Genomic DNA, 16,477 nt, shown 5'->3' on the forward strand with positions numbered 1-16,477 from the left:
CAAAGCACATACAGAGAGGCAGTTAAAAAACTAACCTGGCCCATAGGAGCAGTCCCTCTACGCAGCAAGTGTTGTTGCTGTTGGTAGCTGAGCATGGATGAGGAAGGAGGTCCAGGAAGGCCTGGAGGAGTGCAGCAGAAAAACAGGACCAATACATACAATCCTTCTAGTGATAAGACCTTCTAAATTTAAAATGTCATAACTTCACACTTTTATCCTTTTAGACATTTGTGTGAAATCTATCTATAAATACAAGGAATCTCTGTCTGTCTGTCTGTGTGTGTGTATGTGTGTGTTCCTCAAATATCTCTGCGGATCAGGATCAGACTGACCTGACAGTTTCAACATGGCTGCTGCGTGGTTCAAGGGTGTGCTATTTCGCATTTGTTTGGACTGCAATGATACCGTTAATAAATTATTTCATAAATGCTTTACAAATTCCACGAGCATTGTCCACCGGAGCCACTACAGTCACGCGTGCACCAGAGCCAATCTCTGCACACCGTGGCCCCCCACCTTAAGAAACAAGCAGATTTATACCTGCAGCGGCGCGAGCTGGACCGGGATTTTGCCGGCCGTTCGGTCCCGTTCTGTTCTGTGCATCTAAACTGACTGTTGTGGATTAATGAGATTAAACGAGTCCGGACCAAGTCTGCTCGGGTCTGAGGAGATCCGGAGACACGCGGACAACAAAGTGGAATCGGAATCTGTGGATGTTCGTGTGTAGCTAGCCGCTAGCTACACGGCCCACCTCCCGAGGCGACGGACTGGAAGCATCGGACCGTCCAAAACCAGACCTAGGGCAAATAATGTCCGCCACGCTTTTTCGCGAACATCGCCGTCACGTTTGCTTTGTGTCTGGTGCAGGAAGAAACGGTAAAAACGGGCTTTTGTCACGAAAGTGTCCAAGCAGCAAGTTTGGTTGTTGAGGAACAGGAAGTTGTGGGAGGGACCTAGGCAGATGATTGACATGCAACGACGGTCGGTGTGTGTGAGAGTTGAGAGATTTGTGACATTTAGAGTGTTTGGAGTGTGTAGTTAGTGTGTTATGTAGTGTTTGGTGTAGTGTGTTTAGTGAGTAGTGGAGTCATTTACATTTAATGAGTCAGAATAATGAGGAGAAGCTGAATGTGGAGCAGGCAGTCCCGCTATTTATTCAGCTGGAAGGAGCACAGGCAGACCTGAGCATTGCCTGCATTTAAATGTAAATAGTTACATATAACTTTGTAAATTTTTTAAATGTATGCACAAATTTAGATAAACAACAATTATATTTGCATTATAAGTAAAAAAAATGTTTTTTAAAAAATGGTTTGTTAAACATATTTGTGGTTTTCACAGTAAAAAAATCTAACTTTTTCTACTACATAACTTTTTCTACTACTTTTTTGTGATTTTTGGTCCATTGTGTTAATACAGTATGTCAAAATAAAAAAAATAACTGTATAGTCACACATGTGAGTTTGTGCTGAAAATAATGACACCAAGTAAATAGCTTTTAAGATGAAATATAATGGCAAAATCAAAATTATAGCTGCTGCGCAGCGATGGGTCTGGTCCGGGCTATTTTTTGGCAAAATTAGGCAATTCTGAGCAACAAACAGGAGAATAGGAAGACAAGACAGTTGACAACAATGTTCACTTTGGACGACTTGAGGCTTGAACTCACAACTTCTGGAACCAAAGACTGTCATCTATCGCTCTGAGCTAATTGGCAAGTGGCATTCTAACAGTGGCTTGACAAATTGATTAAGCCATTCACTGTTGTGCAGGCAGATTTGAAACCACTGTAAAAAATTCAGTTATCAAGACAAAAATCTGCAGCATGGAGATGTTGGTAATTTGTTTTTAAAAATGATTAATTTGCTCTATAAGTGAATAACTAATGTTTAAAAATGCTGCTTGCATTGACTGCAATTATTCACATGAGAGCAGAATTCAAAATGTTCTCAAAAATTCAGTTTTTTAGGTAAAATTCTGATATTTGTCAAACATCATCTACCATGACTCTAAAAAATGTTCAATTTTTTCATGAACATTGAAGATTTATTTATCTATCTATTTATTTGCAGGTAGGCTATATGTTTACAGTAGTGTTCACAGTCAACCATTTTCATGCACTGTAGGCAAAAATTGTGGGAGGTCTTCATACGTTTTACAGTTTAAAAAAAACAGAGTGATGGACTTCGTAATTTTTAATAGGTTTAAATGTACAAAAGTTACTAGGGCTACAGTTTGATGAAAGTGTGAAGTTCTAGCAGGTTGATTTGTTATGAATTTTCAAAGTTTTAACTTTAGACGCTTGCTGTAGCGCAACCATCAGGACTATTGGCTTGGGTTTACAGCTGAAGTAATCTGGCATGAGACTGGACCTTTATGCAAAATTCGATTAGCTTTCACCCATGGTCCAGTCCAAGCTATTTGTTTTTATTTAATTTAGAGGCTTGCTGTGATGCCACCATCAGGACAATTGTCTCGTGTTTCATTTTGAGGACATCTGACATTTTGATCTGTCATCATCCTCATCATCACCATCATCACCCTTGCTTGGTCTCAAACACACAACCCTTGACACCAAGAACCAGCTCCTAACTCGCTGAGCTAATTGGCTGGAAGTGAGACCAGCTGTGTAGCTGCATTTGTCAACTCACTGTCCAGGCAGCTGTTGTCAAGGAAGATTTCAAAAATGGTCAAAATGTCAGAAATTCTGTTACCTAAACAAAAATCTGATAATACATAAATTGCATCTTGACAGCATGGAAATGTTGGCGATTTGTTTTTAACTCTAAGTGTTTTGCTTCATAAGAGAAAATCTGATGTTTAAAAATGCCAGTCTTACATTGACTCCTATTGTTCCCATAAGAGCAGAATTCAAAATGTTCTCAAAAATTCAGTTTTTGAGATAAAATTCTGATATTTGCCAAACTTCATCAACCATGACTCCAAAATATTCTCAATTTTTTTCAGGAAGATTGAAAATGTATTTAGCAAGAATTTGATAGTATATGTTTACAGTACTGTTTACGGTCAAACATTTTTATGCACTGTAGGCTTAATTTTTGATAAATCAAAAATCCGAGAAACAAGTTTTTTGGAGGGCGGTCTGAAGATGCTCTCTAGCAAGTTTGGTGACAGTTGAGCAAAAATTGTGGGAGAGGTTTTATAAGTTTTACAGGTTTTGAAAAAAGAGTTTAAGTGGACTAAAGTTTCAGCAGTATTGGGGCTGTAGGTATTTTTAAATGTTTTTAATTTAAACGCTTATTGTGCCCCCCCACCCCCCCAGGAGGAATATTGACACGTCCTTGGAATTAAGTCAATATGGCATGGGGCCGGACATTTCTGTAAAGTTTGCTGAGTTTTCGCCCTTGGGAAGTATGACTTCCTCGGAAGAAAGAAAGAAAGAAAGAAAGAAAGAAAGAATTCCTAGGGATACAATAGTGTCCTGGCAGCTTAGCTGCCCGGACCCTAAATAGTCAAAAACAGCCAATTATACCCTGGAATATCGGATTTCACAACAAACCTAAATATCCCTGAGGTCCCACCTTCAAACACAGCCTCATTTGGCCATCCATGAAAAAGCTCCTTAACCTCCCACTTTTTATAGGAATACACTTTTCTTACGGGCACTGCACTAGTATGGTCAAAAATATCAATGAAATCTTGAGAATTAATTCTGAACAAGATTTCTTTACATCTAGATTCATTGCATCTATGTCTCAAAGTTTGCACTAGATGTAATGAATAGGGGTGTCACGATTCTCCAAATCCTCATTTCGATTACATTTTCAATTCTAAGGTCATGGTTCAGTTCGATTCTCGATTATTACATTTATTTTTTCTTAAAGCACAGGTCACTTAAGGTAACAACATAATGTAACAATAACTTATATCTTCAGTCAATTGGAAACTTAAACAAAATAACCTGCCATCTAGTTTCTGCAAAGCTTGCAAACTGTGTTTTTTTTGTGGACAACGCGAACGTTGTCAACATAACTCACTGGAAATCCAAAACACTTCCACACCGACAACTTCAGTGCAAGAGGAGGGTGTTCTGTCAATGGGTCTCCTGCATCTGCTGTTGTGTGTGGCGTAGCCCCTTTCTGGAATAGGGCGATGTGAGGTGTGTGTGCATAAGGTGCGAATGGGCGAGCGAGAGTGAGGGAACGTGGGTACATGCGGACAGTGAATGAATGGGAGAGGAAGGAGAAGCGAAAGGAGTAGCAGTAGTAGCGACAGCAATAAAGTGTACAGTATAGCAGGGATTAAAATCAACGCTGTGCCGTCGTCCCGGGGACGTAATAAATTGTCATCGGGAGGATCAATAATCTAACTCGGGCCGATGAAAATTTTGGCTGACAACATTTTTCTGTTTAAAAGTTTTCATCACTTTCTGCTAACCAGAATGGTGGTCGGTGGCAAAAGATTTATGTGAAAAGGTAAATGGAACAGGACTGGCTGGCGTGCTCGCGTTTATGTTGTTCCGTGACACAAGTGACAACAATGTTGCAGCCTGTTGCGCTCGCGCTGTTTACCGCTAGAGCTCGGACGAGACGAAGATACTGTGGTAGCTACTACCACTCAACACGATGTTGCGCTGGCTGAAGCCTAGAGGAGAGTGTACCCAGCCCCAGGACACAGCCCAACCAGGCCCAAGCCACCCAGTGCAACGTGAGAGTGATGGCGAAACAACTTTTCCCACAGAGCCTGAGGTAAGCTAACGCTACAGAATCACCACTCTCTCGGCAATGATAGCTGTTACATTGAGTCTCGGGGCAGAAAGCTTTTAGTGGCTAACGATGCCAGTAAGCTAGGAAGCTAAGAAACTGTGGGAATTGTGGTAGAAAGATACTTTGATAACGATTGATACTTTAACGTCCCACACATTCAGACATGTCAACGCAGTAGTCGGAAACCTTTTCTTTCCAAAGGGTCTTTTTTGATGGTATCAGTCTGTCAGAGACGTCTCAGATATCAGAGACGTTTTAACAAGCTAGTCAGTCACTGCACATTATTAACCTTCTATTCAATATGCTATTATTGTCATGGCTATACTGTATTTCCATTAATTGTTATGAAAATACAGAAAGGCTATTAGTCCATGTACTTCAAGTAAAGCTTGACAATTAAATATTAAAATATTTTATTCATTTTCATATTTAGAAAAACGTTCTAGACCCTAACAAATACCAACTCTGCGTCATAAGTCAGTGTAATGTTAGACATTGGAAGATTTATTTTTATTTTATTTTAGGGTTTAGTATGCTGTTGTTTTTGACATTAACAGCAAAATTTTACTTAAAGTATATAGCACATTTCCTACAAGTTGATTGGATTTGGAGCACAGTGTGCTTAGGTCCACAAACCATCCCAGTATAAAAACATGCCAGATGAACAGACTTTCAACCCATTCTCTCAGGTGCTGTGGCAGCGGCTGATCCAGGGTGCCATTGGAAGAGCCGGCCAGTTCCAGCACATGCAGGTTCTTGGAGAGATCACCCTCGTCCTCCCCAAGAGCAGCTCCTGCTGCGAGCATGGATTTTCCGGCATGAAACGGGTGAAATAGGATTGGAGGTCCCGCCTGTTCAATGACACTCTGAATAGCCTGATTCAGATTTCAATACATGGCCCTCCTCACGATGAGTACAACTCAGTACGTGCTGTCAATAAATGGTGGAGTTGTGGCAGAAGGTCACGTAGGCCACAGTTCTGTGACTGAGGGTGTCGATTGTTGTACCTAAACAAATGTAGTTTGGAATAAATGTATTTATTGTTATAAACATAATGTATTGTGTTTTTCTTATATTATCAGTAAGTAACAACTCAAAATGTAAAAAAAGATTTTCGGGACGTTCAAAATTATTTTCAGGACGTTTCCGGGACGGTGGTGAAAAAAGTTAATTTTAATCCCTGCAGTATAGGCTGCAGTTTGGCTGTGAATAAAGGCGACGGCTAGATACAGCAAAGCTCTCTGGTATTATTTCCCAACCAGCTTAACACGTGAATGGGGTTCACCCTGAAGGTAAACACAAACATCGACCCTGGAGGAAATCATCTCCGCTGTGCTTCCTGACCGTGGTCCGGGAGCCCAACAAGAATGGTGTGACACCATGCTGTGATTTGACTGGCTGCAGTTATTAGCTACTGGCTTAGCTAGTAGACAACACGTGTGCGTTTCTTCCACTTTGCAAGCCGACCGGACAAGAAGTGGGGGTGTGGCAGCATCGACGATTCAATTTTTTAATTCCAAGTTTGAAATTGTGACTTAATTTCGGTATATTTCAATTTAAAAATCGAAATCATGACACCCTTAGTAATGAATCAAATTCCCTCCAGATGTTGTGAGATATTGTGTTCATAAGTACGGGACGAATACCATGAAATTATAAAGCAGCTGCAATCACTATTCTCACCAGAGGTGGAGGGCCCAGGGGGAAGCTGGTGCTGGGGGTGATGGGGATGCTGATGTGGCTGAGTGGGATGTGAGATTGAGGAGGACTTGGGCAGGACTCTGGGTCGGTCCAGTCCCTGCAGGGCAGACAGGCAGGATCCTGAAGAGCCGGGGGATGGAACGGGTCTCTCTGCCGCCCCGACCCCAGCAATGGCTGGGTCAGCCTCCAGGATGAGTCTAGCCAGGGACTCAGCCAAGTCACCTTCTCCTCCTCGATCTTCCACATCTGTAACAACTGTTTTACTTTGGATTGTTCAACAGGTGTATTGATGCTCTACATATTCTACAACAAATCACGGATGTATCAGTGGCCAGCAGTGCTGTCCATTCATCCAATCAATATGGCCCGGTGCCAATACCAATTTAAACTCTTAAAATTAACCAAGTAATAAAGACAATCTAAAAACCTGATCTGAAATGAGGAGAAAAGAAAACACTGATCTGGCAGAGAACAGAATTGGAATTCTGAGTCAGTCTTTCTGTGAGCAGCATTCCTCTGACTTCATTACTGACCTGGGGGCGGCAGTCCAGCGGAAGAAGGGGTGAATTTGAGAGGAGGGAGGGAAGATGGAAGGGGGGGATGGATAGAGGATGAGTCTTCAGCTCCTCCTAAATCTGATTCTCCTCCCAACCCCAGCCCCGCTCCAAGCCCGTCCTTCTCATCGAGCTCAGCAAGACGTTTGTGCTCCTCCTGCCAGTCGTCATCTGGAAGAAAAGAGGAGCCACAAAGATTGATGGTTTGTTCTCTGGCAATGATTCATTTGTGCTGTAATCTACCAAACAATTCTACAGGCAGATGAGCTTTTTCTGGTGTAAAACGCTTCAAAATGTCTCAAAAGTTGATTTGCCCCACCAGAGAGGCAGTGTAGTTTGTTTAAAAAGGTGAACACCTAAAAATGCGATACAACTGGCAAAACCATTAAAGTGATCATCTGCTGGAGGTTCGACTCATTTAAACATGCCGTTTCATTAACATCACTTTGATTCACATCAATATGATCTAGATAGATAACTTAAATAGGGATAGACCACCAAATACAGAACAGTAGTGAGTCTTACAAATTATCCAACAGAGATGTTCCTGACATAAAAAATATTTAAATGCATTAATTCACCATGTTTTATTAGTGACAGATTCTATTAAATTCATTGTCCATCAATGGGGTCAACCCTGTCTCCTCACTAAGATAAGCAGCTCTCTCTCTACCTGCGATGTGAGGAGCTCTCTGAGAGGATTCTCAGAATGCTATAAGACCTCAAGTGCTAATTAGTGGAAAATCCAGTAGGGTCAAATTCCCAAATACAAATTCTGCAAAAAATCTACAAGAATAGGAAACTGCTACTACAATTTGACTGTACAGAACTGTAAACATACATTTCCCTTTTAGAAGATATTGAGATACAATTAATATACTGTATCAGAATACATACATCTACATAAAAAAAAAAATATCCACATTAATATATCTACGTAAAAAAACAGATACAGTATATGTTTATGGCAATATTTGCTGGTGATATGGCAAAAAATGTAATCACGATTTTTCCCAATATTGATTCATATTGATACTTATCACGATATATCTGATGATGCTGCCAGTTTGAAGACTATAATGACAGAAGTCTGACAAAATGAAACAAAAAAACAAGGGGGTTTATCATTTGAACTTTGAAGAATAGTTTATTAACCAAAAGAATTTTATGTAAACATTGCAACAAACAAATATCTTATCTGGTAAGTATCGGTTTTACAACTCTCAACTATTTTAGAGGTAGATGTAAACATTTAACTATGTAAACATCTGCCTTAAGAAAAGTTAGCTTGCCCTGTAACCAATAAAAAAATAAATAAAATAAAATAAAAGTACCTTTGGCAGGGCGGCAAACATCTCAAATGATACAACCTAGACAGAGAAGTGGTTCACTACAGGCCCGGTATATTTAAGCACAAATGTAAGTTAAAATAAAATAATATTGCAGTGTTTCCCCTACATTCATTTTTTTTTTTTCCCTTTTAAATTGTCGCAAATACACCACCGCCGCATCATATCGCCACCTTCACAGCAGAGTCCTGCACTGGGTCGGGGGTGTCGCGAGTGCTGACGTAAACTAGATAACTACCTTGCTCAGTATCTACTCTTTGGAGTAGATTCCCTTTTCTCTCTCACCGGAGAAAAGGTAGACTTATAAGCTTAAGAAAACTTATAACAGATTTAATAAGTTCCATAGACATTTGCAAAATATTGATGGCCAGCTAAGGTTATGTAACATATCGGTAGCTTAATCAATTGGGCCCGGTGCCAACTCAACTCAGTGTCGCTAACGTGAGTAAACTAATTGATAGCATGAAGCGAATATATACACGCCATGATGTAACTGCTGACTGATTTTCAAATGAGATTTTTCAAATATTTCTCAAAGAAGAGAAAGACACCTGATGAAGATGACGCTAGTCAGGTATCATTAGCCTTTTACTGACTCAAATGATGATGGTTAGGTTAAAAGTTGTGTTCACACTTGTAATCAGATGTGATGCGAGTGTAAATTATCTAACGTCAATGTTTTATGTAATCGTATAAGACAAGTAACATTAGACAGGGAGGAGCAGTGGAACAAAGTGAAGGAGAGCAGAGTACAGCAGGGGGAGAGCCGAGTGAAGGAGCTGGAGAGCAAAGTGATGGTGCAGGAGAGAGAGATGAGAGTAGAGGAGAAAAACCTAAAGGGAAGCACAGGCTATCAGGCTGGGACCCTAAATGAGTTTCAAAAATAGCCAGTTCCACTCATGGCTCTACCACACTGATAATGGTGCGTGCTGATGAACCTTTTTTTTTGCATAATATAAATTTAAATATTTCTGTTAAATAAATAAACAATAAAAAATAAATTTGCCTGAGCGTAACAAGCTGAGCCTGGGTGCAAACTTTGCCACTGATCCTACAGCCCCATCAAGAAATGATTATTTATTGCTTTATTTTTATTTTTTTATTTTATTGTTGTATTTTTGTTATTATTTTTTATTTTTACATTCAGCCTTTAAAAAGCCATTTTCCATGCCAGCCATTCAATAAATGGGGGATTATACTGGGCATCAAAGTAAAATCTGCAGTCAAGTGTCATTTGTTTACGCCGACACGGCTACCCGGAAGGCCTGCCGCTGCTGCTGAAAAAAATCCAAGAGGAAACACTGTATTGATCATGCAGTGTTTCCCACACATTAATTTGGTTGTGGCGGTTCGCCACAATATCAATATTAGCCGCCACATATTGATTTTCTATTTTTTGGAGCTGCGCATCCCATTCTCACTCACTCAAGACAGTACACCTCTCAGTGAATAGCATGATGTTATATACTCCGATACAACAGATGGCAGTGTAGTTTTTAGTCCATCGATAAAACCAATGAAGAGGAGGAGGACGACAATGTTACGCTGTTGACTTGACCAACTCCCTCTGCAAAGATGATGGCTGGCCTCATCCTCGAGATCAAGGCCCAAAGAAGAGCATTTGGCCTTGGAGCAGTTTTTGTTGTGGCCAAACTATGCATTTGTAGTGCGATGCACTGGGGCCTAAGATTACTTTTTGCAATAAGCCAACATTGTGAAAGAAGCGTTGTTGGCTCCGAGTTGACACATTTTTAATGCAATACCGGCTGTGGCTGTGGTGTAGAGCCATCGTCTTGTTATCGTCTTGCTGGTTCAATTCCCCTGGTCTTGCATGTCGAAGTGTCCTTGGGCAAGATAGTGAACCCCAAACTGCTTCTGATGTGCTGGTCGGCACCTTGCATCAGAGTCCTGCACGGGTTCGGGGGTGACCCGCACAATTTGGATGAAACGGGTGAAAAATAATGTCCTGTGTCGGACACGGGTGCGGATCGGGTTGGACGCCTAGAGAGCGCTGATCGGGTTTTGCGATTGTCATTTTCATGGCGTCAGGTGCAAAAAAAAAAAATCATTAGCGACACATCTACAAAAATATGCCTGCATTTCAAAATGATAAGCATGTACCGTATTGACCCGAATATAGGAGGTTTTTTTCGATGAAAATTATGTGAAAAAGTGGGGTCGTCTTATAATCGGGGTCTAACCGTTGACACATGCTGATAGTTGTCTGGGTCGCTACACGACCACAACGGCAGAGGGCGCCAGCATATTGTAGAGATGTCACTGACACTGTGGCTGCGGTTATCTGTCAATCACAGCGGAGAAGAAGTGACAGGAGATGAAAAAAGGAGAGACGCCGTGATTTTACAGAGCAAAGTGGATCAAGTGTGGGGCAAGTTAACAGACATCTGAGGCGGAGCTATGATGCTAATTTTAAGATAATGGTGGTCAATGAAGCGGAGGCGCCAAACAACTGTCAGCCAGCCAAGAAATATGGAGTTACGGAGTGTAACGTCTGAAGATGGCGGGTCCAAAAAGATCGTCTGAAAACGCTAACAGTAAGAGAAAAGCTTATCGAGGTCCTCTAAGCGGCCGCTTCCAAGAGACTGACAGGAGGGTATGTGAGTTTGTTATTGAGAGACGAATTTTGGTTATCAGAGTTATTTTCTGAAGATTAGTCTTGAAAAGAGGGGTCGTCTAATAATCAGGGTCGCCCTATATTCGGGTCTATACGGTATATTTCATATGAGCTAATTCATGCGTGCTTGAGCCCTCCCAGAACTCCCATTCCACACGCTGGCTTACTTTCATTTTTAAAAATTGTGCAAGTCTAATTTTGCTTCGGGTGCGGGTCAGCCGTCGGTATCAATTTATAGCGGGTCGGCTCGGGTGCGGAATGTAATTTGTGCTACTGCCGGGAAACGGGTTGGATGCGGTTTTAAGTACGACGGGTACAGGCGGGTGCGGGTTTGCAAAATAAGACCCGTGCAGGACTCTGCCTTGCATGGCAGCCACCGCCATCAATGTATGAATGTTCGCATGTATTACTGTAAGTCACTTTGAACAAAAGCATCTGATAAATAGCCCAAAATGTAAATGTAAACACCATTCAGTAAGATTCAGTGCACTATGAGGCAATCAAATACAGTTCTTAGCATTTGTTTCATGCAGTCGTTCATTTTCAAATATAAATTAAAATAAGCAATTTCTATAAAAGTGTCAGTACTCAGTTCTTTTGTAAGTATATCAAATAAAAATCTAATTACATTTATTCATATGGCCCAAAATCACAATCACATTGCCTTCAATGGGCTTTACAATCTGCACAGTGAACGACATCTGCTGTCTTAAGACCCTAGATTCAAGTGAGGAAACGACGATGGAAGAAATCTCAAGAAGAGCCACAGAGGAGAGATCTCTCCCAGATGTTGCATGTACAGAACAGAACAACAAAATCACAGTTTACAAGTTACACTGACAGAATATCAGAATATATTAGAGTTGTCACGATACCAAAATGAGTAGCCACGATACTATACCAGACAAAGTATCACGGTTCCGGGTATTATCGCAATACTGCAGCCTTTTTTTATTATTATTATTTTCATGAACTGCAATGTATTTGTACAAGTTATAAATACTTATTTTATAAATTATTTAAATACTTCTACTTTATATGGTTGACATTAAATAATCATTCAGTTTCCTTTGCACATAATTTATGTTTAACTAATATAAATAATCAACTTAGGATAACAAATCCACTGTCTTTAAAAAATATATATTTGACAATAATGCTTCTTCTCCAACATAATAAACCATAGAGGACAAAATACAATAAACAGGAACTGATTCCCTGTGAAAACTATATTTTTATGCATTTTCTAGGTGCTTTATACTTTGACATCCTTTAACTCTTCATTCCTCAGCCTGTACACGGAGCATATAGCCTAATATTAGCCAATGAGAAAATAAACAGGGCATACTAACCTGTTATTCGACATATAAATCTGGGTGATGACCCTGCAGGTGTTTTATGAGGTTGGATGTGTTCCCTCCTTTGGCTCCTACAGCTTGGTGGCAGCGCCTGCACAGTGGACGGCCATCGTCTATTGCTTAACCATCTGTGCCTTGTTTAAAGCTAAAATAGTTCCAAATGTGACTTCTGGAGTTTGTTTTTTTGAGCAAAATTAGTGGTGCCACTGAGACGCCGCCGCGGCAGACTCGCCACCCGGGCCCGGTGTTTCTGCCATGGTGAGTGTGTTGTCTCGTGTTAGTGACTGTAAGCAGTGCGCGCGTCGGGGCGAGACAGAACTTTAGCTTGCTGTTTGTTTTGAAGCGATTTTCTATCGAAGCGGAGCTGTCTTCATGGAGTTCGTTCTTGCCGGCAGAAACACACGAACTGCCAATCAGCTAAGAGACGGGCGGACCCAGCATGCGGAAACAGCCTATCATATCCCCGCACGTCACCAGTAACAGGCAAACAGCCAATCATTCAGCAGCTGTGTAGTTCGGCTGCAGTAGTTAGCATGTGGGTTTGTTTACAAGGGAGTAGCATGCAGTGAGAAGCCGGGAGGAGAGTAGAGGCGGCCGCTATGTAGCAGAAACTGGCACCGGTAGTATAGTAATGCACGGTAGTACCGTCGTGTAGAATTTCTAGTATAGTATGAACCGTTAGGATTTGGCACCGCGGGGTACCGTGGGTACCGCGGGTACCGCGGGTACCGTGCAACTCTAGAATATATGATATCCTTAATGAAAGGCCGGGGAACCCTGTAACGGGGAAGACTGGGGAACCTGATGACAAATGTCATTCTGAAACCACACTAAGGACTACAATGAAAGTAAAGACAGGTTGCACTGTCACTCAGTGCATTTACATGACACTCAAGAAAACCAAATTACTGTGTTAGTCCGACTATGATCGGATTTTTAAGATGTATGTATACACCTCAGTCCGACTAAAATCGGACTGGATCGGATTTCTCATAGTCGAATTAAAACCCCTAGATTATTCGACTGATAGTCGCATTACTCCTGCATGTATACATTCCATCAGATCGGACTTTGTGTTCTGCGCAGGCACGAAATCTTTTCCCCGGGGCCATGAGCTTGAAGTCGACGGATGGCAGCGGTGGTGGTGGCGTCTTTCCACTGAAATAACCGCAAGAAAGAGCGTCATTGTGCATCTAGTTTGTGTAATTATCATGTACACCATATACGGAACGTACAAAGATGTAGCTTCGTCTCGCTCTTCGTACGCCATCTTTCTCGAATGCCGAGGCAGTTTGTTGTTGCTGGTGACGTAAAGAGGTCAGCCGGAGGTGGCTCTGTTACCACTAGATGAAATGAGTACAGCGCCACCTATCGTATTGGGGTATGACATGCTCCGGCCAATAATCCCATTTTCTCACCGTCATGTATACTCGGACAATTGCAGTTGTCTGATTGAGTAGCGTAGTCGAACTATGGCTGTAATCGGACTAAGCTGTGCTATACGTACTGACCAATGTCCACAAGAGCACTGTCTTCTACTCACTGCCAGTTGCAAATCATAATTGTTATTGTGACTTTTTCCAGTAGACACAGACAAAAAAGAACATTTTGACATAATGTATATAAACTGTCTCACACAGTCAGGCCCAGGGGCCCGATTGGCAGTTAATAAACACATTGGAAGTACATTTTAGGCATGACTCACCGATGGCCCCAGCTCCAAAGGTGTCATCATTGAACTGATCAATTTCATCTTCCTCTTCTATCAGTCCCTCGTCTTCCTCCTCCAACGTACAGTCTTCATCCAGGGACTGTAAAGAAAGCAGGGAGGACAGACGATGGGACAATGGGCAGAGTGAGAGGAAGGTGGAAACAAGGCAGGACATGGACACATCAGGGAGGGGAAAAAAAGAAATGGATGGATAACAGAGAGTGCATCAGCGTAAATGGGGACAGGGAGAGAGGAGAGATGAAAAACTTGAATTATTTACATGGCTAAGATTGTTGAACAACTTTCAAAGCAGCCACGATTCCCAGGAGGAGTAGGAACTGAGTAGTACTCAGTTGAAAACCAATTTTCTAGTTTCGGAGTTAGCTGGGAACTACACCAGAAGTAAGCTGGCTCAGTCGGTGGAGGTCCCAAGTGCGCACGCTGTTTAAGTCCAATTAAGCCTAGTATTGATTTCTACAGAAAACAGTTATAATTACTGATGAGTTCTCCTCCCTGTCTAAACCAAATGGAGCATTTCCAGTAGGTTAGAACGCACCAGCGAATATTGTCTAGATTTCATATAAGAAAATATCTTAAAAAACGATTTTGCATATTTTTAATAGTGGCTTTGTGTCTCCAGTACTGGGGAGGCTGTGTTGCAAATCAAGGCTGAATACTCATGTGAACTGGCAAATCCAACTGTAGCTTGGGCAGCAGGTCTGCTTATCATGTGTTCACATGATGCGAGTGTGACAGCCAACCTAAGATGAGGAAGAAGAACTTGCTCCTAAAAAGGGACGCAACTTGGTTTGGATTTAGTATATCCCACACAGTATGGTTATTTTAAGTCATTTATCAACTGAAAATCCATAGCAATCACTGTAGCCTGGTATATAGTGTTATGGTTAGGGTATCATATATGATATGATACAGAATTGCATATGACACGATAGATCATTTTTTGGCACATTGCCTACCCCTATTTTCGTTAATACACTGATTTTGAATCCATCTGGTAGTACAGAGCTGTTGACAACTCATAAGAACAGACTGTTTGCAGGTGTTCTCCAGCTCCAAGCTGTCCCATCACTCACAGTTGATGAATACTACATGACAAAAACAGCTGCATGAAAGAACTTCACCAATGTGACAGCAAATCCTCAATCATCTTCCGATATGTGTTAAAAGTTGCTCATATCAACTTTGACTACAGGTCTCAAAGAAAATTTGCTTATCATTATTACTATCTTCTTTTTTGGATAAAAGCAAGATGACCAACTAAGACTTTGTAAATGCTGCCTTTCTCTGCTGATCATTCAGCTAGGAATCAAGGCAAAGCAAAGCAAGGAATGTCTGTCTGTTTCTCTCAGTAGCCGTTTTTTAAACAGCCTCTCCGCATTATCTCCGGAGCGGTGGTTCGCCAATTCTCCGCCGATGGTGATTCACACAGAGCGAAGCATCTCCGCCTTCACGTGTGTAATTCACACAGAAAGCCGGTGCTGCGGCTCCTAAAGAGGCGTGACGGTACACGTCATGTTGATGACGTCGGTGTTTCCCAGGTGTTCCCCCGTTAATCCAAACCCGCGGACAGTTTATAATCATATAGATGCTGTTATAATGTGTAGTGATTGAGATCCTGACCCACCTGGAAAGTGAGGAGTTAAGTTTTTGGCGCTAAATTACATAATTATACATAATCACCATCAGTAAACAGGACGCTGTATGACTGTGTCACTCGCGGGATGGAGGCTGTTTTCTGGGGGAAAGTTCGGTGAAGTCTCGGTCAGGAGGGCTGACGGTCGCGGTGATTTATTTTCATCACAAACACTTGGTGAGTTAAAGTTTTTTTGCCGGTGACAGACGCTGTTTTTCGGGCAGAAATGTGACGAAGAGTCGGTAGGACAGACAGGAGGACAGATGCTTCTCCATGTACAGCTGTGGTATTTGTTTTCTTCATATAAGTTGCCAAAGACAGTTACAGTTACTACGTTACTTTTGTTCGGTCCTGTAACGTTGCTTTGTGGGACATTTCTCTGTATTTATTTGAGTGAAGTTATCAGACTGCACGACCTACACGCCCTCGCTCCGGATTATCCGTTCATACTGGGACGGATCACCAATAATGCGGCCCTGATACTACCTCCAGAGGTGGATCAGCGCCGGAGCAAAATTTCCCCCCTCTCCAGATCTAAAGCTTTCACACAGAAGCGGGTGTGGAGAATTGGCGCAGGATCCCCGCATGCAAACGGCAGTGTGAAAGAGACTAGTCATTCTATTTCTATACACAGTTTTCTTAGCTAAGCTTCCTTGGCCAGTCAGTCAATCAGTGCGTTTACATGACCCTCAAGAAAACCGAATTACTTGGTTAGTCTGACAATGAACAGATCTTTAAGATGCATGTATACACCTTAGTCTGACTAAATCGGACCGGATCGGATTTTT

At 41.7% G+C, this 16,477-nt stretch overlaps 1 protein-coding gene across 3 annotated transcripts in view; it reads right to left on the reverse strand.

Moving 5' to 3' along the window:
- The window catches only part of patl1 (PAT1 homolog 1, processing body mRNA decay factor), a 56,262-nt gene that overhangs the window by 23,540 nt on the left and 16,245 nt on the right, over positions 1-16,477 (reverse strand). For 2 of the 3 annotated variants that reach the window (XM_030413814.1, XM_030413802.1), the window contains exons 2-5: positions 14,030-14,135; positions 6,962-7,153; positions 6,411-6,683; positions 36-121 (exon numbers count right to left, since the gene is read on the reverse strand). In XM_030413814.1, coding sequence (XP_030269674.1) covers positions 36-121; positions 6,411-6,683; positions 6,962-7,153; positions 14,030-14,135 — 657 coding nt within the window. The remainder of the gene's footprint in view (positions 1-35; positions 122-6,410; positions 6,684-6,961; positions 7,154-14,029; positions 14,136-16,477) is intronic. The other variant, XM_030413807.1, reaches the window with a different exon arrangement.

This window comes from Sparus aurata, chromosome 1 (assembly GCF_900880675.1).
Source record: "Sparus aurata chromosome 1, fSpaAur1.1, whole genome shotgun sequence".
NCBI lineage: Eukaryota > Metazoa > Chordata > Actinopteri > Spariformes > Sparidae > Sparus > Sparus aurata.